This window comes from Antedon mediterranea, chromosome 4 (assembly GCF_964355755.1).
Source record: "Antedon mediterranea chromosome 4, ecAntMedi1.1, whole genome shotgun sequence".
In the NCBI taxonomy this organism is placed as follows: Eukaryota; Metazoa; Echinodermata; class Crinoidea; order Comatulida; family Antedonidae; genus Antedon; species Antedon mediterranea.
The window spans coordinates 34,152,665-34,178,428 of record NC_092673.1 but is presented as its reverse complement, the minus strand read 5'-3'; the positions used below and the strand labels follow the sequence as shown (position 1 = coordinate 34,178,428).

The 25,764-nt window shown below is 30.9% G+C and overlaps 1 protein-coding gene across 1 annotated transcript in view; it reads right to left on the bottom strand.

Annotated features, from left to right (window-relative positions):
• Nucleotides 1–2,641: 2,641 nt before the first annotated feature.
• Nucleotides 2,642–25,764, bottom strand: part of LOC140047392 (cytoplasmic polyadenylation element-binding protein 2-like) — a 28,955-nt gene continuing 5,832 nt past the window's right edge. The window contains exons 3-8 of the mRNA XM_072092395.1: nucleotides 16,927–17,091; nucleotides 16,743–16,832; nucleotides 15,063–15,181; nucleotides 13,143–13,257; nucleotides 11,129–11,310; nucleotides 2,642–8,707 (exon numbers count right to left, since the gene is read on the bottom strand). Coding sequence (XP_071948496.1) covers nucleotides 8,483–8,707; nucleotides 11,129–11,310; nucleotides 13,143–13,257; nucleotides 15,063–15,181; nucleotides 16,743–16,832; nucleotides 16,927–17,091 — 896 coding nt within the window. The 3' untranslated portion in view covers nucleotides 2,642–8,482. The remainder of the gene's footprint in view (nucleotides 8,708–11,128; nucleotides 11,311–13,142; nucleotides 13,258–15,062; nucleotides 15,182–16,742; nucleotides 16,833–16,926; nucleotides 17,092–25,764) is intronic.

The window sequence follows — 25,764 nt, the reverse complement described above, 5'->3', positions numbered from 1 at the left end:
TTTTCGATAAAACTGGTTACTATAGCATAATTGACATGCGCAGAACGCATTATTCGGCACTGCGCATGTTTATTATGCTATAGTAACCATTTATGTCAAAAGTGGTTACTATAGCACAATTGACATGCGCAGAACGCATTATTCGACTCTGCGCATGTTTATTATGCCATAGTAACCATTTATGTCAAAAAATAAAAGAGTCGAAAATTGGTTATTTTTCGAAAATTTCCCTGTACTATAGTACATGGATTTTTCCAAAAATTGCCAATTTTCGACCTTTTTATTTTTCAATAAAACTGGTTACTATAGCACAATTGACATGCGCAGAACCCATTATTCGACTCTGCGCATGTTTATTATGCTATAGTAACCATTTATGTCAAAAAATAAAAGGGTCGAAAATTGGTCATTTTTCAAAAATTTCCCTATACTATAGTACAGGAATTTAAAAAAAAAATGGCCAATTTTCGACCTTTTTATTTTCGATAAAACTGGTTACTATAGCATAATTGACATGCGCAGAACGCATTATTCGGCGCTGCGCATGTTTATTATGCTATAGTAACCATTTATGTCAAAAGTGGTTACTATAGCACAATTGACATGCGCAGAACGCATTATTCGACTCTGCGCATGTTTATTATTCTATAGTAACCATTTATGTCAAAAAATAAAAGAGTCGAAAATTGGTTATTTTTCGAAAATTTCCCTCTACTATAGTACAGGGATTTTTAAAAAAATGGCCAATTTTCGACCTTTTTATTTTTCGATAAAACTGGTTACTATAGCACAATTGACATGCGCAGAACGCATTATTCGGCGCTGCGCATGTTTATTATGCTATACTAACCATTTATGTCAAAAGTGGTTATTATAGCACAATTGACATGCGCAGAACACATTATTCGTCTCTGCGCATGTTTATTATGCTATAGTAACCATTTATGTCAAAAAATAAAAGAGTCAAAAATTGGTTATTTTTCGAAAATTTCCCTGTACTATAGTATAGGGATTTTTTCAAAAAATTGCAAATTTTTGACCTTTTTATTTTTCGATAAAACTGGTTACTATAGCATAATTGACATGCGCAGAACGCATTATTCGGCCCTGCGCATGTTTATTATGTTATAGTAACCATTTATGTCAAACGTGGTTACTATAGCACAATTGACATGCGCAGAACGCATTATTCGACTCTGGGCATATTTATTATGCTATAGTAACCATTTATGTCAAAATATAAATTTATTTAATTTTCGATAAAACTGGTTACTATAGCACAATTGACATGCGCAGAACGCATTATTCGACTCTGCGCATGTTTATTATGCTATAGTAACCATTTATGTCAAAAAATAAAAGGGTCGAAAATTGGTCATTTTTCGAAAATTTCCCTGTACTATAAGTACAGGGATTTTTTCAAAAAATGGCAAATTTTCGACCTTTTTATTTTTTGATAAAACTGGTTACTATAGCACAATTGACATGCGCAGAACGCATTATTCGACTCTGCGCATGTTTATTATGCTATAGTAACCATTTATGTCAAAAGTGGTTACTATTGCACAATTGACATGCGCAGAACCCATTACTGGACTCTGCGCATGTTTATTATGCTATAGTAACCATTTATGTCAAAAAATAAAAAGCTCGAAATTTGGTCATTTTTCGAAAATTTCCCTATACTAATATCGACTTTTTAAATTTCAATTATTATGCAATAATATTGCCATATATGCGTATATATTGCGTTATCAACAAATTTCCCTATACTATAGTACAAGTAAGAAAAAAAAAGTAAATACAAATCTTTACATGCAAACGGGAGTACAACAGACATACTATGAAATTATATAAACTTGAAATGAAATAGTACATAAAACATTTTATGAGGAAGAGAATTAAACCCAGAGCTGAAACAAACCCAATATGCATATTGCTAAACACTTAGATTTATCACAGTTTACTTCTCTAAGTCCTTGCCAATGGGATACATGTTTCATTTGATTGATTTCTTAATTTCTTGCCCGATGTGTGAATCCTTTTTCGAACTTGCTGAAGTAAACTTGATTGTGAATACGTAGTTAAGTCATGGCAATGCATTTTTAATTTTAGTAAATATGTTACTCAACAACAAAGTCCTGGTTTACTTGACAGTACTGGATTACATTTTATTTTGAAGAAATCAAATGAAGCAAATGAAGTGAAGCTTGGTTCCAACTAGAAACGCAACGCAAGTAGGAATAATCCCACCGCCATCGTCTGTGATTGGTCAAATCATCTCTGCTGTCTCATCTACACTTATAGATATAGATTATGCAGATAAGCACTCTTACTAACGAATCAGTATGGTGATAAAAGAAGACACAATAAGGACCCATCAAAGTGGGTACTGTAATAGGCAGTTCTACTGTATAAATCTTTTTGTTTGTTTAAGACTAAAGTGTCCCCTGAATAACAATTCCCCAAAGTTGTATGTTGTAAATGGAGCGTTTTTCCTTAGTGCCCAGTGGGTACGTACTTCGGGAATAAATGGTCCATATTCAGGGGAAACGGGTATATAAGAAGACACGTTGTTCAACTGTACTATACAAAAAAAAAGCGAACACAACACCAGATTTTTTTTTTCATTTATTAGTTACATAAAGAGCTTCAAAAAGTTAGAAAGATCTCAAAAAACAATCACAAATGCTTAGAAATACTCCAAAAAACAAGAAAGTATTTTCATCAAAATTGACTGCAAATAACATAAAATGTATTCCCAAATATATATAATAGACAAAACCCTAATATCGACGCCATTTTATTGTATATAATGTTTTTTAAGGATATTACGCATATTTTTCTTTCTATTAAAACTGATTTTTCAGAAAACAAGGTGATTTAGAGCGAGCCTTTTGGAAAAAATACTCTGTTATTATTATACACACCAGTACTTAATGGGAAGAAGTCTGGAAGAAAAATAATGTAATAATTATTATAAAATGAATACAACATATATACAATATCTGTTTCCCAAAATTACAATGTTGATTTAAATAGAAAAATTAATTCTATATCAAAATCACTTCTATCAAACACAACTGGATTTTGCACACGGCCCCTTAGTGCATAGTAAAAAAGTCACCCGGTACAAGTTGGATTATTTACTATATATAAAAATTTCTTGTATTGAAGTCAAATCGGTTTAAAAAAATATGCAAATTATCAAGTTTCTATAAATTACTTTAGGTAAACAACTATATAAAAATTGCTTCAACAGTTATTGAAGAAATCGGTTAAAAAAATATGCAAATTATCATAAAAGTATATATAAATTGACTTTACTGTCTATTTGTATTTAAAATCTGTATTAAGCAGAGAGTATTGTACGGGGTTTCACATTACTCATTTGGAAATTAAGTGTTTAAAAACGAGAAGCCATTTCGCATTATGTATTGCAATGTGTAAGTGTAAAGTCTTTTAGATCAACTGGCAGTGTTGTGGTCTTACAGCGGTTTAGGTTCAAATCCCAGGTTATTTTTGCTTGTTTTCACGGGGTTCTATGGTTCAAACAAGAATACTAAATGTGTACAATGTACATTCAAACATAATATTCATGTGATCTGAAATGCTTTACACTTTGCAATCCAATCCAAAAACTGTGAAACGACATACTGTTTGTTATTAAGTTCCTATACATCGATTACATAGTTACACTGGTTATCTATGGAGCGTTTTTTTTGCTATTTGTATCATAACACACAATGTATAGTTACACAATGCAAGTGGATAGTGTGAGAAAAGTCTACTAACACATTAGTTTACAGTAAATGACCGAACAAGAGTCGCTGCGCTTATACAATTTTTTTTAGGTTTATGTGAAGAACATGTAATAAATTAAGACCGAATTTTACCAGATAATGGTGCTCAGCAATTATGCCGCAATTATTTACCATAATAAAGAGTAGTTTCTACAGATTATCTTAGGGATCATGTCAAAATGATTCTACTGGTTTTACAATTGATTTTATTTTGTTTCAATGTTTACTATTATAATAAACAGGGTGTTTATAAATAATTGCATAAACAGCGTAGTTACTGTAGTTGCTGCAGTAACATCATTTTGACATGGTCCCTTAAGATTAAACAATTACTGGACCACAATCTGTACCACATTGGTGTTGGTTGTATCGCAGGTACTAGATATTTTTTTGTTTTTTAATTGTTATAAGAAAAAGTTATAAATGTAGTAAATAAACGGGTATGTTTATTATATGGTTTAAATATAATAACATTTTGTTTAAATATTTTTTTGTTGTTTAATAGTACAATATGAATTCCCTGTATTATTGCATTATGAGTATAATTAGTAATTCCATCCGCATTATACCTACAGCTCCATTCAACTTGCACCGTTTAAAAGATTTAATGTAAGAAGTAATGGAGTGGGATTGAAGACGCACACGCATACAAAGATTCCCTCGCACACATAACACACATATCTACCATCAATGTATAAACCATCGTATATCTACTATTCTATAATATTCTTTCCACAAAAACAAGCTATTAATATGAAAAATTTATATTAAAAATACCTTAAATAATCTAAATTAGTACTTATAACTTGAAAATATAAACTGACAAAAAAAAAATCATTCTTTTAAAACCAACAAATATTAAGAATTACATCAAGTGAAAAATAAAAAAGAAACCACACTAATAATAACGGTTATAAGGTTTACCTCTTGGGTTATTGTTTTTTTTTATACTTTTTTTTTGTCCAAAACATATAAACTTTGGTATTAATTCAGATTCAACAAAAATATTTATCTAATATAATTCCCATATACAAATAACACAAACAAGATAAATTCTGAATGGACACCGCAAAGCCTTTCAAACAAAACAACAGTACCTTGCTATTATTTTTCCATAAAGAAATACATATTCTTAATAACAAAAAAGAAAAAAAAACATATACTTTATTCAGCAATAATAAATTACGATTGAAATCAAAAAGCAGTACTTTTAAAACAAATAATCTTTTTCTATTAAATAAATAAAACCACAAAATCAAAATAAAGAATCTGTATATTAAACTGAAAACAATTAATTTCTTATAAACTACTGAACGGAAAATCTGAACAAAAATTCAACCACAGCAACTACCACAAAATCTAAAACAACTTTATACTAAATCTGATCACATTATCTGTGCTAAAGATTCAGTTGTTCAATAAAACTATCCCAAATTAACTGTTTTTGTACTGTAAATTACAGTTAGGGCTATAAGATTTTACCAAAAAATGTGGAAAAGAGCAAAATATTTGTTTTACCAGTCAGTTTTGGAAAAACAATTGTTGCAGTTGATGGCAAACAAACTAGGAATTTAATGTATTGGATAGATCTACTCTTGATGTAACTGATTAGATAAATTCAAATACTACATAGTAGCAGAATAGAGTAAAGTAGAACCTTGCTTTAGTATGCCTTTATTCAGGACACCCTTTTAAAGGGACACTTTCCCGGGAAAATAACAAGCAGCTTGTTTTTTGTTAGCTTGTTTTAACCCTATGGCCAACTCACGTTGGTCCCAAAGATGTCCTTTTAATATGGGTTCTAACTGCTGAATATGAAGTGCACTTTTGATACTACCCAATATCTTCAGGCATTGCATGAAGATAGTTTTATTGAACAATTACAAAACAAGCTGCCATATAATGGAAAAATAACAATATATTATGAAAACTTTTCAAATATAAAAACAAAAAATCACATTTCTGTACCATTCCACATCATATTGCACTGAAAAGAATTAAAAAACTGGTCGCCCTGATTGAGATAAATGTTAATTAAATAATTCCCAAGCACATGGTATTTAGGGTGGCAGCTCATTTCGGACGAACCATTATGAGTGTAGGTAGCACCATATCCTGATGGATGGCATACAAAATTAAGAAACGCCGCGATACCATGCTGGAGGGAGAATTTCAACCCAATATTCCTTGTAAAAAACCCATTATCATGCGAATATTACAACTATTATTAATAATGTTAATATCACTATTATTAATAACGTTACAGATTTAAGAAAATACAAAAGGACCATGCAAACAAACATGCATTACTCTTTTACATCAAAATTAGTCATTTATAAAAAATCTTAAAAGCTTTAGTGAAAAACTTGGTTTCTAAAATTTATTTTAAAAATAAACAAATTCTTTTTTTTTTTTTTTTTGATTTACAGATTTGTGAAATTATAAATAATATTAATTATACAATATTAAACATTCTTCAAAAATTTCAGTGACAGAATTAACATACTTGTAGGATACATAGCTATATGAGGTATCAGAAATACATAAACATACACAACGGTTTGATTTTGATATAAAAGGTAGGAGAAAAAATTATATATATATATATAAAAAAGCTTTTTTTTTTGTTTATAATCACAGGTAGCAAATACTGCACAGAAAAATAAAAAGGTCGAGTAACTAAATGTACTCTTTTTGTTGCCTCAATATAAACCTATGGAAAAGATATAAAAAGGAAACAACATTAAAACATGTTAATTTATACATCTTTCTATGTTATTATAGTGCAAAAATGTGATGTCTGAAACTTCTTGTTAAATTCAAATCTTAAATAGGAACCATTAAATTATGTAAAAATTCATCAAAATTGCAAACATTTTTGTAACGAATAGTGAGTATTGTTTCTTACTATTTATACAGCAAGCAACATGTTCACAATATTAAAAATACTGATTGAAATTGTTTTTGTAAAAAACACAAAACTCGCCAAATGACACTTTGTATTTGATATACTGTGTTAGAAACAAACCTACAGGATCACATCTGATGATGTCATACCACATCTGATGATGTCATACCTCATCTGAGGATGTCATCATGTTTACATTTTAATCAACAATAACTTTCTTTCCATTAGAAAAATAAAACACCCAAATAAAAAACTGGCAAATTGCCCCATAAAATGTTATCCTTAAAAATACCTTCTAAAATTACATCCTTCAAAGGATAAATAAAACCATTTTACTGACAAATATTGAAAATGAATATTTTCTGATTACTGGTACATTGTGGATGTACATTAGCAATGTGGTTTATTTAGTGACAGATAACTGCAAGTCTAGTATCTGATAGGGCCATCTGTTTCAAGACGAACGCTGCCGCCGTCGGGGTTACAACTCTACATTGATTGCCTAAATGCTAGTACTTTAATATAGGATTTAAGAAAAAACATTGCACAAAATATGCAATTGTTCAAACTGCTGCTACGCATCAGTAAGTACAAAATTGGATGGATGAGACATTCTCTTTACGTTACGATAATGTGAATATCAGGATGATAATGTCATGGGGTTATACATTAATGTCAGATTCTATCGCATCGCAAATAAAATCCATTTGCAGATATTATTACACAGCCGTGTCATAGCAGCAAAGATTGTATATTCAGCCTTTTTTAGACTCAAAATGGTTGATTTCTTTTTTTTTAAATCAAGGTTTTCGGAACATAAGTTATCAATCACATTACAAACAAATCAAAATCGATACTATGCGACCTTAGTCGAGATATTGAATAAATAATCCACTAACTTCTACTATTCTTTGACGATTATTTTTTTTGGACAGATAATTTTTTTTTTAAATTGCGACATATAAACCAGCTCTGGCTAATGACACTGGTATGGAGAATCTACATTAGCACACTTTACTGTAGGACATTTATATATTTATCAATCGTCAGTGAGGGGACACTATCGACAATAGACCAATCGGTTATTATTATTGTATGGATTTTCTAAGCTAGGTATGCCAATTTTCAGGCTACTACCAGCTTAAAAATTAGCACACATATGTTGTTATGTTATGTCACATGTGGAATAAACCATTGCACAATTTGCATGTTCTAGCATGCTATTTGGTATCATTAAACAGATAGCTGGATACAATTGTAATCTCTATAGCCCACAAACTAAACTCTATTGAGATTGTCTTATTTTTTTGTGATTTATAAATTTGTTTACGTTACATTTGGCCATACTATTTCAGAGGCTTGAGTTGTTATACTAGATTTGGCAAGAGACAAGCGGCTCTGAAAGTTTGCGCTTTGGAGCAAAATTCAACAAATTTAAAATCACTTCCTTAGTGAATATCCCAAATTTTAAATATAAAAATTATATAAATTATTTATTAAAACTAGTATACAAATGCATGCATACAACCACATAATAATATAATATTTGATTTGAATAAAATAATTTTCCAAAAAAAAAAAATATATATAAATATATGCTATTGCATATTAATTAATAAATTAACTAAAACTGCTCCCAAAGCACAACTGTTACTTGTCTTGCTCCACTGAAAGGTTTACTATTGAATGAGCGTGCCAACAACACAATATTACACCATATTTAATAACCACTACACACTAAACCACAAAGATGTTTAAGGACGATATCAAACTACCAACGGAATGGCATGGTGCGAGGACGATCCGAACCTTCCTTCACAAGTGGTTTGTGAAACTCACGGCCTGGCCGAGAATGTATGGTCGCCCAGCATATCTCGCAGTAATATTGTAGACAGGTCACATTAGCACAGAAGAACGGTGCAAACTTTCCGGCACAACGTGTCCCTTGGCATTCGTCACACATCTGGTCGTCCAGCACGTATGGCTTCACTTCAACCTGAATTTTATAATAACAAAACAAACATATTTAAGGTTACATACAAGAAGTAGCACATGCATTTTCTTGTATAAATACCAAAACATTTGTCACTTATTTATCGCGCAAATTTTATTTTTACTTTGTTTAATGAGGGTAACTCACAACATGCATAAAGCCCTCAACAGAACGAGAATGATTCAAACACAAGAAAAGGAAAAGGATTGGCAAAAAGGAAAATAAATAGACCAATAATAATAAAGATAACAAAATATATATATGAAAAAGGGCTAGTGTTGCACAAAAGCTCTGCTAATTTTTCATTTTGATTTAACTTTTTACTTATTTAAACCCAGTCATTTTTTCAGTAATTTGCCATATAAAAATATTTAGCTGTGTCCGTATCATTTATTTTCGATCCCGTTGGCAACCGGCAACATTTTCTTCTTCAGTCACATAATTTCTAAGATACGGTACATGGTATGAATCCCAACTACAGTAATAAACTTGGTCTTGTGTGCGTACTATTTACAAAATGTATGCGCCAAATATCACTTTAAATTTACGGCTAATGTGCCTTTGGCTCGATTACTGTATGGCTTAATACGAACAGTGGTAGCTGAATTGCAATTATACACAAAATATGCACATGTGTAATTATAATATGGCAGAAATCTTCCCGGTTTTATGTTCAACATACTGTATATGTAAAATTATACTACTGTACACTTGATGTACCAATGATAAGTGTTTTTTTCAAAGATGGGAATGACAACTTTTAATGTTGTATAAAAGCATTTTCATAATTAATAAATTATTACTTTCTTTGTTATTCATATGACATTATCAGTCCTAAGGACATTATGTTAATCCTGAGACCTGAAATAACAACGATCTTACATTGGGTATTCATTCATTAACTCTCAACAGTACGGGTCACACCCAGCAATAAAACCAAATCTTTTTTATCTTTTTTGATTATGCCAAAACCACAAAGCAGATACTGTACAATCAACGAAACTGATTATAATATTCAATAGGTAACGTTCAGTCAGCTGTGTGAAGGAAAACATTAATTATAATATTATAATACATTTGGTATATATCACACACTCTTAATACCGATTAAGAATAGCCTTAATTAAACATAGAAAGGACTTGGGTGTGTGCTACATCAAATCTTAATGGCATTTTTTTACCAGTACAGTATAGTTTTAATAGCAATAAGTAATTAATATATGCATGAATAGCTATATTGTTTTTCAGGGATCAACTTCTAGAAAATACAATTAAAACACGGAATTGTACTGAAGTGCAATTGTTTGTACTCTACTCGGTTGTGTAGTTAGTATTTGATGTGCAAAGTAATTTAATACTAGCACAAGAAAGGATATTGCTATGAACGATGTCCATACAGTAGTCTCCAATATAACACCATCTGGTAATAGCAGAAACCAATAATCAATGGCATTGTATTGATAATGTTAATTTAGCATGCGTTCTGTATTGATAAACAGTACAAAACCCAACAGCTATATTTAACTAATAACAGAATATAAATAACATGTAGTCTGAGCAGAGGAAAGATTACAATACGTGGTACATATTTAATAACAGTATAAAATTAACATTTCAAAATAGTAGATCAATGCTGTTGTTGCATACTGATGCTAAATGCTATGTAGTAATTTACAGTAATACTGTAGTATTGAAGAATTTAATTTTTATAAATGTTTTTAAAACTTGTTTTGGATTGAATACAGTACTACTGTACAGTACCTCAAATTACAATTGCATTGCAGGTAAAAATTACCAATATAAAATTTAAAAAAATCTTTTTTTTTGTGGCTTGTTTCTGCTGCCAAAAAAAACATCATTAAAAAACGGTTCAAAACAAAGTTTTCCCGTTAAAAAAAACAGTCCCATAAATCTTCTAATCTAATACATGTAGATATTTACTGCTATGCTTTACACTACAGCAGCAAATTTAAATTTTATAGTAACAAATATTTTTAAACCGAGTATGACTACAAAATCACTGAATAATGCACAGAAACATATGGCTCAAAAATGCAAAATTTATCATCAGTTATAAAAAAAAATCACATGTTTTTCTGCCACCAGCAGAAATTGAACCGAATGAATAACATTGTTGAAGGTAATGCATTTGTATCTTTAACTCAGATTGTTTACATTTTGTATTCAGCATAGTTTGTCCTTGGAAATACGCTAAATCGCAAAAACATGAGAAACCATAGTTGGCAGCACCAACATGACGTGACCAGTAGGGGAGAAGCATTGAGACAACATTGTTAGTGGAAATCCATTAAATACATTAATATTTAACATTACAATTTTAAAAATGTAACAAATTAAAAATGTTCGGTGTAGAAACATGCCTTTAGAAAAAAATCACATGAAACATAAAAATGATAAACTTACCCTCTTATCAATGTCGCCATGTTGTAGTTGAACAAAGCGTGCGCTAATTGCCGCGATGTAACTCTGCTGGTTTGCGAAGGCTACTCTCCCTGCGCCTTTCGGGTACTTCAGTTCTGGATCAGTGTCTATACCAGCATAACATACGCCTCCATACAAACGGTCCATTATCATAGCCAACTCAACTGTAATAAAGTGTTGTAAATTGTTAATATTTACAATAACCTGTATTTCTACAAAAGACTACTGTATACTGTATGGATCGTTCCCATATGAAGAAAAATGTCATTTTAATATAGGTTTTAGAACCATTATGGAAAGTCTCCAGTACATTATATTACTTCAATATTATAATTCTTTAAGAAATTGATATCCGCGTCTGCTGTTTCAAACTTAACAAGGTCGCAAAAGCAGACGCGGATATCAATTTCTTAAATAATTGTAAAACGTTCAGCGTTTTTCCCAGATTTATTACATTTGAATATTATAATTATTGTAAATGTTGAAGCATTAAGCTTGGTTCACACTAGGAGATTTTACAAGGACGTAAGCACAGTGCATATAATTAGACTAATCACAAATGATGGATTATTCGAACTGTTAATTGTAATTGGTCAACTCGCTGCATTGTGGGAACCAAGCTTTAATGTGTAAATGAGAAAAACCAGTTTATATGTGCATCAGTAACAGATTTGATATCAGCACAAACAACTATACTACCAACCTATTTATAAAAAATTGTCTTAAGACATAATCTTTAAACTTTACTATAGTATATGACTTAGAAAAGAGATTAGCGAATAAAGTTGTTTGGGCTAATAGAAATGCTAGCTAATTTTAGTTTCAACCCACTCAATCTATGAATATATTCAATAGGGAATGACTTATATTATAGTAACAAGTGGGATAATGATTAGAAGGAAATTGACTTCGCATCAGTGCTATAAACACTATAGTCTCTGTGGAATATACTTCCCATCCACTGTACTAATCTACCAGCATTTTATTTCAAAATGATAAAATATATTAATTCATTCAAGCCATAAATATGTTCATGATTGTAGGACTAGGCCTAGACAGAATTGTCTGTCAGCATTGACACCTTCTATCCCAACTGAATCCAAACTTAGTGGGTCAGAGGTCACAGACAATCATGATTATGATTGTGACTGAATAATGATGATGATGTACAGTATCAGTGTTAATTTCTTGTATTTCTTTCTTATAATTGTTAATATTTTCTGCGTATTGACCAAATCAAAATCACGACGATGATATTATGATTGACGAGCAATTGCGCAATATAGTGTGCTTGTTTCAATAGAGTAGTGAAAATGGCAGACAGTATTTGAGACATACAGTCATTATAACTAGAGGGTCAACTACTGTAGGCCGGCAGTGAACAGACATACGTACAGACTGAAAATGGCTACTGTAGTAGTATTAGTAGTCTAGTAGTAATATAATAATGTATGTTTTAATGCAAAATGTTCCATGATTTTAAAAGTCAAATGTCAACTAATGACACCAATGTGATAGTATAGATACAATTATGCAAAGATGAGAGTAATATTGCCATAGTATTATTGCATTAACCATTACACAATGTAATCACTAATTCCAATGGCAAAATGTTAAGTAGCCTTAGGGGAAAAAATCTTGTGTATTCATTTATCGACAAACAAAATTTAACAGTCGGTGATATCATGAGATAAGATGAGATCCTGTTAAAAGAAATGTAGAGTGTAGCACATTTTTATCTGTTACTGCTGACTTCATCATAAAGTACATATTTGAAGCATGGCATGCCCCGCTAAAAATGTTATGTGCTGTTTATACTTTGTATGTTAAATGTTATTACATGCTTGCATAAGACATGATATAAAGAAACATATGCTAACTGAAATACCCACTTAATATAGTTTGTTTGAATTTACAGATATGTACTGTAAGTATACCATCACAATACAGTAATGAGTTTCTAAAAGAAAGGGTAGCAAATAAAATTGTTCCTTACGTGCTCTGAGTGGACGCGGAACACCGCCGACAAATATGGTCTTGCGAGGGTCTAGTGGCTGTGTGCCATCGAGAACAAAGTCACTATCTCCCAAATTCCATGGACGAATCTGTACCTAGATATCAATAGAATAAATATTAATTAGAATAATATTATTAATATTCAAAGTCTGATTTAATTTATCTTCATTTTTCATGTTTTTGGGTAACAATACATCTTTAACAGCAAGATAAACAAATAACCCAGCGGAAGTAGAGCATTACTAATGTTTTCAATAACTTATGTTCTAATCGCAAACCAATAATAAGAAAAGACAAAAATCTATACACATTACATAACAAATATAATTGAACGCCTGTCTCTACCACTCAAGGTTAAATGTTAATTTTAATTAAGCTTCATCTCATTCTAGTCATGTGTACACAACTATAGATTAAGGCCCTGTTCAGACCCATGGCGTTAGACCGTTTTAGCGTACAACGTTACTATCAAGGTCACGTTACAAACCGCAGAGAAAAAAACGAGGTGTTCAGACCCATAGCGTACGATTATCGTTACAACGGAAGTACGTCATCCAGGTTGTTTCTAGTTGCATATTCATGTGCTCTTACCCACGTGTTTTCATCATTATTTCCACTGTATATAGGCCTAGATCTCAGCCCTACAATTATGACAAAATTTGCCGTAAATAAAACATACCTCAGCATTTATTTAAGAAAAATATAGTAAAGCCAAATTTCTGTTTCTATTGTTTTTATTTTGTTTGTAGTAAAAAACATTTTCCCCAGGCTCTTGTGTTACGAAAATAAAGCAGGCCTCGTAATGATGAAGAAAAAAAATGATTGTGATTAGTCTATCCAGTCCAGTCAAAGATATATATTCTTTGGTCCAGTCGGTTGAAAATAACCCTTAACTTGCTAATAAAAGGGACACAGCTCCCCTTGTTTGTTTACTGATTTTTTTAGGAGTTAGGGGGTTTTCAGCATTAAACTTGTCCAGTCTAGTCTGCCTTGTATGAATGAGTGACTTGATGTCCCAGGCTAGTTTTTAGCTTGAATGAAATGCGTGAATGGCTCTAGGCCTAGCTAGGCCTAAAAGCGGATGGGATCGTAGTCCCTATGTTTAAATACAAGGTGCATGTATTTATGTCATTTGTTAGAAAATATAATGGTAATCAGTTGATAGTAGTTTGTAGCCTTTGTAACAGTTGTATTTGTAGTGTAGTTAGGCCTTATTTATTCTGGCCTTTTTGTTATTGAAATCCATCTCACACATTGACGATACACTAAAGATGTCAGCCTAGGTCAAACCTTGTTTCGCGTCATAACAGGAAACGTTCTGATTGGATACAACGTTGACTTACAGTAGCGTCGTACGCTAAAACGGTACTATCAACCGTTTTCCACTACAACGCTACAACCGTTGTACGACGCGTTGTACGCTAATCCCCAACTGTTCAGACACACATTCTTTTAGCGTCGTACGCTAAAACGGTCTAACGCCATGGGTCTGAACAGGGCCTGAGAATAAGGTGCTGTTTCTGCTGCAAACAAAATAACTGGTTAATAATAACTGTGAATATATTAACCCTAATTTCTTGAGAGCAGAAACAGGACAAATTTTCAAGAACCAGTTAAATGGCAGCCTAAAAATAACGGGTTAAAAACACCAAATCGATTTGTTGTTTGAACGCCATTTAACCCGGTTATTGCTGTGCAACTTAATAGCTGCAACGCAAAATAACATCGAATCAACTACACTGCAGTAAAGCTTTAAATGACCGCCAGTGAGCATTGCATTTTGGGTACTGTTAACGATTGAGCAGAAATGCAGTCGATGAAAAATATATTTAAAATCCATTTTCAAATAAACGTTTTATTTAGCGCTATGCAGCAGAAACAGACTCTAAGATGTTCTTACTGGTTTGTCCTTAATGGTAGGGCTTGAAACGCATAGGTATAGCTTGTCGCCTTCTTTAATACAAGCGTCTATCAGGGCTTGAACAGACCTTTCATCTTGGAACAACAGGAATGCGTAACCTACAAAAAAATCAATAGTTCATATAGTTCACAGTTAATTTTTATTTGTCTACTGTAATTCATATATTTTCTTACGATTTTTTTACTTTTGCATTGTAAAATGTTACGAATTAGGCTTTCCGACTATTTGTGGCATTGTTCGTCTTCTTTTTGACAAATACCTGAAATATTATACAATGTTATTGTATACAATTTGCTAAAAAATTGATAATGGTTATAATTAAGAATATGTTATATTAATATTATTCTGCATGATGTTTGTTGACCATGGATGTCAACTTTCCCAATAGTGGACACTCTTGGGCCTACAGTAAATTCTCGTAAAACAGAACTTCTATTCAGGGGACACCTTTAGATCCAACACAGTGTTTCTGTAGAGTTGTCAATTTAATAGGGGTTGGCAACAAAACATCCTATATAATATCCCTCATTCTTTTAAATGTTCACCCCAACAGAGGTCGCCTCTGAATGGATATGTTCTCTGGATAAGAATTTCCCAAGATGTGGAACCTTTTGTACCTCAACCAACTGTGGTTTCCAATTTTCAGAGAGTCTGGTATTGGGAAAATCGACTGTATTATTAATAATCCATCTGTCAACCTGATTTTCTATTTAAAAACTACCTCCCTAGATATTAATAATATTGCAATTTAATTTTAATTAAATATATCCAATGTCGACTAACATAAAACGAACACCTGCACAGTCAATTGTTAGTTATTTATTTTCTAAAAATAGTTCAGATATATTAAACATTTACAAATTTATGTTATAAATACTGTATAACAATCTATTTATACCATTTTAGAAGAATTTATTATTTATGCTTATGTAATAATAATTATCAGTTCATGAATATTCATGATTTAATTTCTTTCAGTGTAGTCCAGCTGATTTTATTATGTGTATTGAATGTAGTATTTATTAACGTATTATTTAGAATTTACGGTTTCCCAGGGATCATCTTGTTATTCCTATAGTTATTATAATAGTATTCAACTTATGTAATAATTAATATCCGTTCTAAATATTTATTGCTAGACTTTACGTAAATGATTTTTATTTAATGATTCCAAGGATCATGTACAAAATTGTATTTACAGTAAATTATCTCTTTATAGTCTAATTATGCATGGTATGAAATACAGCAACTAATACATTTGTTATACATTAGAACGCTTATAAAGTGGAAATCTTCAGGACCAAACAAGAAAGTGTCCCCTTACAGGGGTGTCTCCTGGATAGGGATGACCTAAATAATATTTAATTTATATAGCGCATTAATTAATATACTGTAGCACAGAATGCTGGGTGCTCCAAGTGCTGAACAACCCACAGAAATAAATAAATCAAAACATTAAGGATGTAAAGCTCTGTTTACACTATCAAACTAGTTTGACAAAAAGTGTGATGTACCCAAATATGGTAGTGATGTCCAAATATGGTAGGTTTATATGACATCATCATGTCCAAATACAATATATTATATGGGAACATCACATGTATTAGTAAGTGAAAGTTAAAAAGGAGAAGTTCTATTAATTTTGTACAAATCACTTACCCTTTGGAGGAAAGTAGGACTTGCTTTCAGCTTTATGCGGCCAATCAACAACTAAAGGTCCAAATCGACGAAAACTTGCGGTAATTTCCTCTACAAAGAACAAACCAAAAATTAAATTCTTGACACTGGGAACATTCTACTATCTGAATTTTGTTTGAAATAATTTAAATACTTGAAAGTATACCTTCGTCTATGTCGGGTGGTAGTCCACCTACGAACACTTTTCGCGAGAAGCGTTCTCCACCGTAATCACGCGGTGACATGCGGGATGGCGACATTAGGGATGGAACTACTTGATCGTGTTGACCGTCGTCTAGTAAACCATCTGTATTAAACAAAGGACTCGACCCTGTAAGATAATTAAAATAGAAAGTATGATTATAAACGAAATGTAACGACCTTGCAGTATATATAGAGCTGTTTTTCAAATACGGTAAAACATTATCAGTAATTATATTACTAATTAATTATTAATTGAATAACATTATCATCAAACCCAGTACCGTTTTTGATTGCGATCATGCAGAAAAATTACCTCACAAGGTTATACGTAATGGCTAAACATTTGTAATCAAGGTATTTTAATTTTCCTTTATCATCAGCTGATTTTCTTCATAAAATAGTAATTGATAAAAAAAAAAAAGGGGGGGGGGGAAGGGCGAGCACTCCAAAATCCCAAAGGGGAGGTGAAGCTAAACAATAATTTGTTATACTCTATGTGGCAAAATAATCATATAAAAATTTATGTCCATATTATAATTTCACTCCATATACTGTAATAGGATTTCAAAACATTATGCATTGCATACTAAAGTGCACCGCAATAAATGACCTGAATTTAATGAAAAACCTGGTGGTGTATGTTTTCAACACACCATGAGATTTAGAGCACCATTAATAATGCTTGACTATTGTGAGGACCATTCAAAATCATAGCAAAAACAATACCCTAATCAGAAACCTATCAATAGTATCATACTCATAGCCAATATGGCTAATGATGATCAGGTTGTACTGTGTATTCCCATTTCTCATTTAGATCTGTAAAGGTCAAATTCCTTGATTACCAAATGCCACAATAAGGATATCCCATGAGATCGTTCCTTTGTCTAATTTAATTTAATTAATAAGGATTTAACAAACCACAAGCAATACTACAACCGGAAAATAATTTGGTTTTGTTTTATATCGAAGAATTAAAAATATTTCATCAAGCCATTCTTGGCATTATCTGTACGTTCATTTGACGTCTTGGCGAAATACCATAACCAATTTAGAAGCAAATATCCCAAATATGTAAGCCTAGCACATACAGTAAGTGCTGATCCTTATGTTTAAGACATGTAATACTGTACACTTGTTTTGGGGATATTTGTTTACTTATAAATGCCCTACTTATATACCCAAATATAGGCAGTGAAATTAAACAATGTAATACCTTCTACTAGATTAAATGAACCTGGAATCTGAAATTTTAATCTAATTTTAAAATCAAGTTATAAATTACATCAAAAATGTTATTAATACATTTTTTTTATATAAAAATGGAAATTTTAATTGCTAATTTTAAATACTATACAAAATTAATCAAGTCATAAATGACATTAAAAATGTTACAATAGTTAATAGTATTATTATTTACATAAAAAAATAAACCTAGAAATTGAAATTGCTAATTTTAAATACTATACAAAATTAATCAAGTCATAAATGACATTAAAAATGTTAAAATAGTTAATAGTATTATTATTTACATAAAAAAATAAACCTAGAAATTGAAATTACTAATTTTCACAATCAAAGTAAAAAAAGAAAAGTATTACAAATATAATTACTAAACTATCTTTGTTTTAAATATAAATATAAATTTGCTAATTTGTAAAACATAAATTTATTAAAATATTATAAATTACTATTATTTAAAAAATCTGACAACTGCCATAATCAAGACAAATCTGGAGTATTGTGCTTTCTGGTAATTTTATGAGAAAATGTTGCAACATTATAATTTTATACATAAATTTTCTAGAATCTACTGTACAGTATGCAACATAATGTACTGTAGCTCCCTTCTGGGTATTAATACATATTTAACTCAACGATAGACTGATCAGATTACAGTGAATATTTTAAAACTAATTACGTGATAAAATATTGACACTTTTAATTCCATTGCTAATTATAATAACAATCCATATTCATAAACATGTCATCATCTGTCATAATTTGACACAATATTCAAGTCATTTTAGTAAATGCTTTTCAGATTTCTTACATCCTTTAAACAATTCTCAAATGATATGTTCAGTAAATTTAAATTGCTCAGAGGAAAAGAGAAGAATCCACTTATGCAAAACAGCATTTGATTTTGACCGTAATCCATCGCTATGGCCATTAAAACACTGCAGACTTTATATTTTAAATAATGTTATGCCTTGGAGTGGGCTTAATTATATATAAATAATCTTTTTATTTTAAGATATTAATCAATAATAGCTTAATAATGTACTGAATACAAAATTGGATATAAAAACAGATTTTATGCAAAACTGGAATTTTTACATACAAATACTGTATCTCCAATGGTACTAGTAAACTTGGCACATTTCATTATAGTTCAAATTAATGTTTATGATGCTGATGTATGTTTATGAGGCTTAATTGTAACTGAAGTCATCACATTATGGCAACATTCTGCATAATTTAACATTAAACATAATAAGAATATACTGTAATAGATCAGAACTAAAAAGAACAATTACGAAGCAGGATTGAATCATGTCTTTACTGTATGTCTACTAATCCCTACAAGCATACAGTAAATGCATTCATTTGCATAGGAAAACGGCTTAATTTTAACAGATAACTGAATGAGAACAACTTTACAATTGAAATGAGAATTGTATGTGAAGGCGGCATTTGACCTTAAGCATCTGATTAAGGCTGCTAACTACAGTACTGTACTATCAGGCATATCCTAGCACATTAATTATGAATTGTTAAAGGTAATAAACAAAGCCAGTCTTTGCTGTAAGTGCTCTTAATGGCCGCCGATTTCCTACAACGTATACTAGAATTATAATACAGAGCTTAATTAATCACGGTTGTCGTTTTCTTACTAATATCTCTAAGTACATGTTGGTCAGAAAATAAAATATGTATTTGAAATGTGAAAAAATATTTGTCAAAATTTTAAACCATTCACTAGCTAGTAGCTTTACAGTTTCAATTTTGTAATATATTTAAAATGTATTTTGTATTTCGATACAAATTCTTGCTTGAAGGCAAAAAATATAACATTTGTTTTTCATCGCAATACATTTTTAATGTATATCTAATGAGTTGAACTTAATGCCATCAATGTGTTGAGCACTAATAGTACCATAACTTAGCCACTGGAAAATAAAATCTATACTGTAGAATGACGTCAAAGGGATCTAATATCCTGTTGGCTTCCCTACTAGATGAATTCTAAAGATATGCAAGGGCAGGGGACAATATGGCCTTTGCATGCCAGTTTTCTACCCTAAATGCCACCTTTTAAAGGAATTGAATAATCTTTAATCCTCTTTTAAATTAAGAACACCTTTATAATAACAAAATTTGTATAAAAACAAAACATTTGAGACTGGGGATTTTGTGACGTATAAATATATTGCTAATTTAAGTCACCTGCCACGAAATTTAGGGTAAATCCTGGGGTCATTCATTATATACTACTTTTTCCAATACTGTGATAAAGAATATTTAATTAAGATACCATATATGGTGCAGTGCTTGTGTAGCTCATTCGCATAATCCAGATTTTTCATTCATGTAGTACCTTTAATTCTCATAGATTAGTAACTAAAATTTGTGGTTTTCAATTAAAAACTTGATTAAATTCTAAAACCATTTTAAAAAATATGTAAATAAATTAAAGTCTTAAAACAGTATAGTCGAGTCTAATCACACCTCCTCCCTCCCCCTAAATCTGGCTAAATATGGACACAACACAAGGCCTTCCATTGTCAACGCAATCCAAGTATACAGTAATCCCACTCCATAATATTTGCCCAATTACATATCAGATCCCATGGGACTATATTCATTCATATACTTAGTATACAGTAAATAATTATTCGGATTCAAGTTGATGTACTTTTAATACTTTATTTCGATTATAAAATTAACATTAACAAGAGAAAGCAACTATAGATTAATATAGTAATCAGAAAATGGTATTTTTTCCTGCAGAAAGCAATCACGCAATTTCACCTTTCAATGCCTAATAAATGCAGTGCAGCTTTTGACCATAATGTGCATTCATTCTTTACATATTTTAATGAGCATTGCAGTAAAACTAAATCAATAAAGTCTGTATTGCTACCATAATATTGATATCCATTCACCACGCCGGATATATACACATCCAGCAAAAATATCCTGACCGGTACAAAATGGAAAACCGATGATTTGTTATTGATTTAACGACAGGTGTATTTATAGGATAAGAGTTGAAAAAAAAACACCTGATAATAATAATATAGCAAAGGTTTTTAATTTAATAATTCAATCATGACCAAAAATAGGTGGGCGTGGCATATTTTTATACAGCAAATTTCAAACTGAAATTGTGAGAATTTTTAAACCCAAGGCACAGTACAGTACAGTACTGTATGCGATTAATTTTTTTTAAAGCAAAATCAGAGATGATGATGATCCTACAGTATATACTAGCTATTGGTTGATTTGGCATGGAATGACTCGCAATACAATAAAACACCTACAGTATTAAAGGGACACCTTCAGGACCTAAACAAAGTATCCCTTTTATAGAGAGGTACTGTATCTCATGAATACGGATCGAGTGTAGTGCTGAAACGCATATTTGCCCCCCCCCCCCCCTCACTCACTCACTCACCCTCACTCACAGGAAAGCGTTTCCTTAATAGTTGTGTCCCCTGAATAGAGTGTCCCCTGAACAGGGATGTTGCATGTGTAGGAATGTCTCCTGAATAGGGATGTCGCAAAGGAGGGGTTACAGTTAAAGCATTTATTTTACCAATTTTAGCGAATACAGTAGTAGTACACAAGAAAATAATTTTGTATGTTTCAACTTTAAATAACAAAATATTTTTAAGGTTATTGCAGTTAAAATTACATAACAGCTGATTATAAAACTTAAGCAATAAATATGCAAATATCATGACAATGTGTTAACATGTATAAAGTGTGACATATTGATACAATTTATGCAATATGGTTACATATGACCTTCAAATAAGGAGATGGACAAAATAGATGCCAGTCAATACAGTATTGACCTATTACAGTGTTAAGTTCACTCAAAATAGGGAGTTGTTTAAGATTACTAGATAAGGAATAGGCCTATGTACTATACAACCGTAACTAATAAAATGAATAGGCCAATACAAATTATGTAATAAATCATCAAAATGCCACGAGTAAGGTGGTGGTTGGGGTGGAAATACAGAAAAGACTGTTCTTGTACAGTAGGCCTACAGTACATTAAAATGATTTTGATTGGGTTAGAAAGATTATAGTGAAAGTAACATTTTGCGTTGTTTTATAAACATATTTAACATGATAAAATCAAAACCACAAAATAAAGCTGTTTTTTGTACAATGTACCACCTGCCTAAATTAAAAATATTTATGTTTTTTAATACAGTGGTATTTCAAATTAGAATATAATAAGCCACTGTGAACAATACTATATAGAATATACGACATACTGTACAGTACGGTATAATATTATTTATAAAGTTATAACAATTTTTTTTAAAGTTATAAATAAAATTATCTCACAATTTCAATTTTAAATGAATTTCAATGATTCAATTTCTTAGTTACAGATTACACAATAGGCCTACATACTAATCCATCAGAAACACTTTTTATGATAACAAAATATTTTGCAGTGTATGTATTAACAATTTTAGGCCATTTGACACCAGAAATCAATAGCAATGCCATAGAAACCATACTACTTCCAATGTAAGTAAATGCATCTATTATTACTATTAAAAGGTTGTTCTGAATGAAAATAATAATTGCTTTGTAAATCAACATAATTTATGTTTTTAAAGTTGATATTACAATAAAAATAAAATACATGTAATACGCTGCATGATAATAATAACTGATGTTTCTGAATATTTTTCAAAACATTATACATTTTAAATAATCAAAGAATGATAAGAATTACTTTTTCTAAAGATGATTCATTGCAAAATACACTGTATTCATCTTTGTCGTATAAATCATACATGAATATTTATACATTAACATAATGCGTTCTATATGTATGTAGTTAGTATACAGCGAGAGACAAGCTATTTTAAGATTTGGTAATATTAAAATAGCAGTACAGTGCTGTCTAATGTGAATGTTAGGTTGCCATAATTGACGTCAGAGAGTTAATCAACATGACAGGTGATTCAAACATCAAACGCAGCTACTAAATATCAATGAAATTCCTTTTAGTTGTCATGTTTTATCTCAATAAAGATTGTCCGGTGGGGAAAAGGTACTGTAGAAATTTAAAACTATCTCGATCCATGAAATTCAATGGGTCAGTCGACTCTTTTTCCGGAAACAGCTTCTCTCCAACCAATAATGGTTTGACAGTGTGTGAAATAGTACACTGGGTAACCCCCTACACAAATATTTTGTGCACACTGGACCTAGTGTATAGTATAGTTTATCTGAGTAGACTCGGTTTAACTTTAACATGAGAACCCTTACCAATATTATAGCCACTCGCTGATAACGGGCAGAAACATCTGAAACATTGCTTTTAAAAGTTTACTGTATGTGCTATGTTTTAATTTATTTAGTTGGAATTTATAATGATTGGGTCAAAGAACTTTAGACTAGTTTAATGAACGGATGGTAATTAATTTCCAGATTTGAAAAAAAAACATTGTATAATCAGTAACCACTTAATAATTCTAATTTATATATTTGAAGGTATTCTTAACCTTTTAAAACATATGCTAACTTAATTATATAGCTTGTAGGCCACTATGGAAGAATAATAATCAAAGCATTTGTTAATATTAGTTATAAATTAACTATCTACCCAATTCCAAGGTTTCCAAGAATTTAGGACTGAAAAGCACAATCTCATTCTTGAATTGTTGATTGGTGGTACCATCAATTCTTCCAATCCTGGGGACCCTTGGGCTAGACCAAATGCTTAGATTTCAGAATGAAATTTCGGTTGCATGGAGTTAAGAATCTGAGATCTTTTGTTTAAGAAAGAGGGACTTGACATGTTGGCTGGATTACTGCAAATTATTCTCTTTTACTGTAAAAAGACTAAGACTGTGAATACTGTCATTTTTATATTTTTATACTGTAGTATTGATTATCATCAGTACAGATGGGAGGCCGTAATTTGTTCTTTGTTGCGAATAATGCTTGTATTGTTAGGCGCTCTGTTCATTTTAGGGCGCCATATAAAAATAGAATAGAATCTCTAAAAATGACTTTGTAGTGAATATGATATTTATTTTTGCAATAATTTAATAATATTATGCTAAAGTACCTATTATTCATAGTCATTTTCACAATTTCCGCATTAAGAATGAAAAAGAAAGCAAACAAGAGGTCAGATTTATTAACAACTATTGTTCTTATTTTCCTGACAATATGCTTGCAATTACGAGATTTATTCCAAGTATTAGAAATTATTTTAAAGTTTTAAAAGGAAAAAGAAAGCAAACAAAGGTCAAAATTTGACCCCAGCGGAACATGTCTCATTGAATGTGGACAGAAACCAGAGGTGAACTCATTGCTATGAATCACACAAAAGGAAAGCCCTCTTATTGCAAGTTCCTCACTTATTTACTCAGAGGGAAACTAGTTTCTATTTGGTTCAACCTTTTCACTTAAGTTTCATTGGACAAAATAAAATTATCAAAATCTCCCCTCCCCTCCTACTGGAGTACCACTGTACAGTACTGTTTAACAATCCCTTTTGATTAGAAATTAAAATGGTTCATAAAAATCTCCACTCCCCTTCTATAAAAGTACTTGTGCAGTAACAATCAGATTAGACATAATTACCTTACAGCAGTTCATTAAAAATGCCAACTCCTTCCTAATGATCCTAAAGAACCTGACCTATGACCACAAAGTATCATTCATAATTGTATTATTGTTGTACCAATATATTTCAAGTTTATCTTTCACTTTTAAGAGAATAGGCTATTGTTAATTTATTCAGGTAAAGCTAGGCACAAAGCTAGACTTTGTATTGATACTTTTAGTATCTTTTGATAAAATAACAATTTTACTTAGTCTGGAACAAATCTAGTAATAAAACATCCATCAAAATTTTGGATAAAAAAGGATGATAATCATCTTGCGTTTTTTTAATAAGGCCCTGTTTCTGCTGCCAAGTAAATACCGTTTTTAATAAGTTATTTTTAAAATAATATATAACGCCGTAACGATATATTTTTGACAATGCGCTAATCAAAAATATACAATATTTTCTCCACCAAATTGTAGTACTTCTATCAGAAACGGGGTACTAAAAAATACGGTATAAAATATACAACAATATGTAATCCACGTTTCCTATTTGTATGCATTGTGATACGCTTGGTTAAATACAATTTCAGATTGAGCTTTTTTTTCTCCCTCCCGTCAAAAAAATCTAAGAAATGTATCAAATCATAGCATTATATAAAAACTTTAGTATTTAAAAAAAACCTTTGAAATGACTAAATAATACTTTTAAATGAATTGCATGTGGAATGATTCTCCCATCCAAAGGTCAAATACTGGCTTAGTTTCATTTACTATGCACTCATAACATATGAATACCATACTATTTAGTTTCTTGAAATGTGTTGTGTTACAACTGAAGGAGGAGATATTACATTTAATTAAAACGTTATGATTCATTTACTAAGCAGGAAGGATGTATATTTGCAAATATCCACATCCGAATAAAGGACAGACATTTTACAACAATTTTTTGTACCCACCATTTCAAGATAAATCC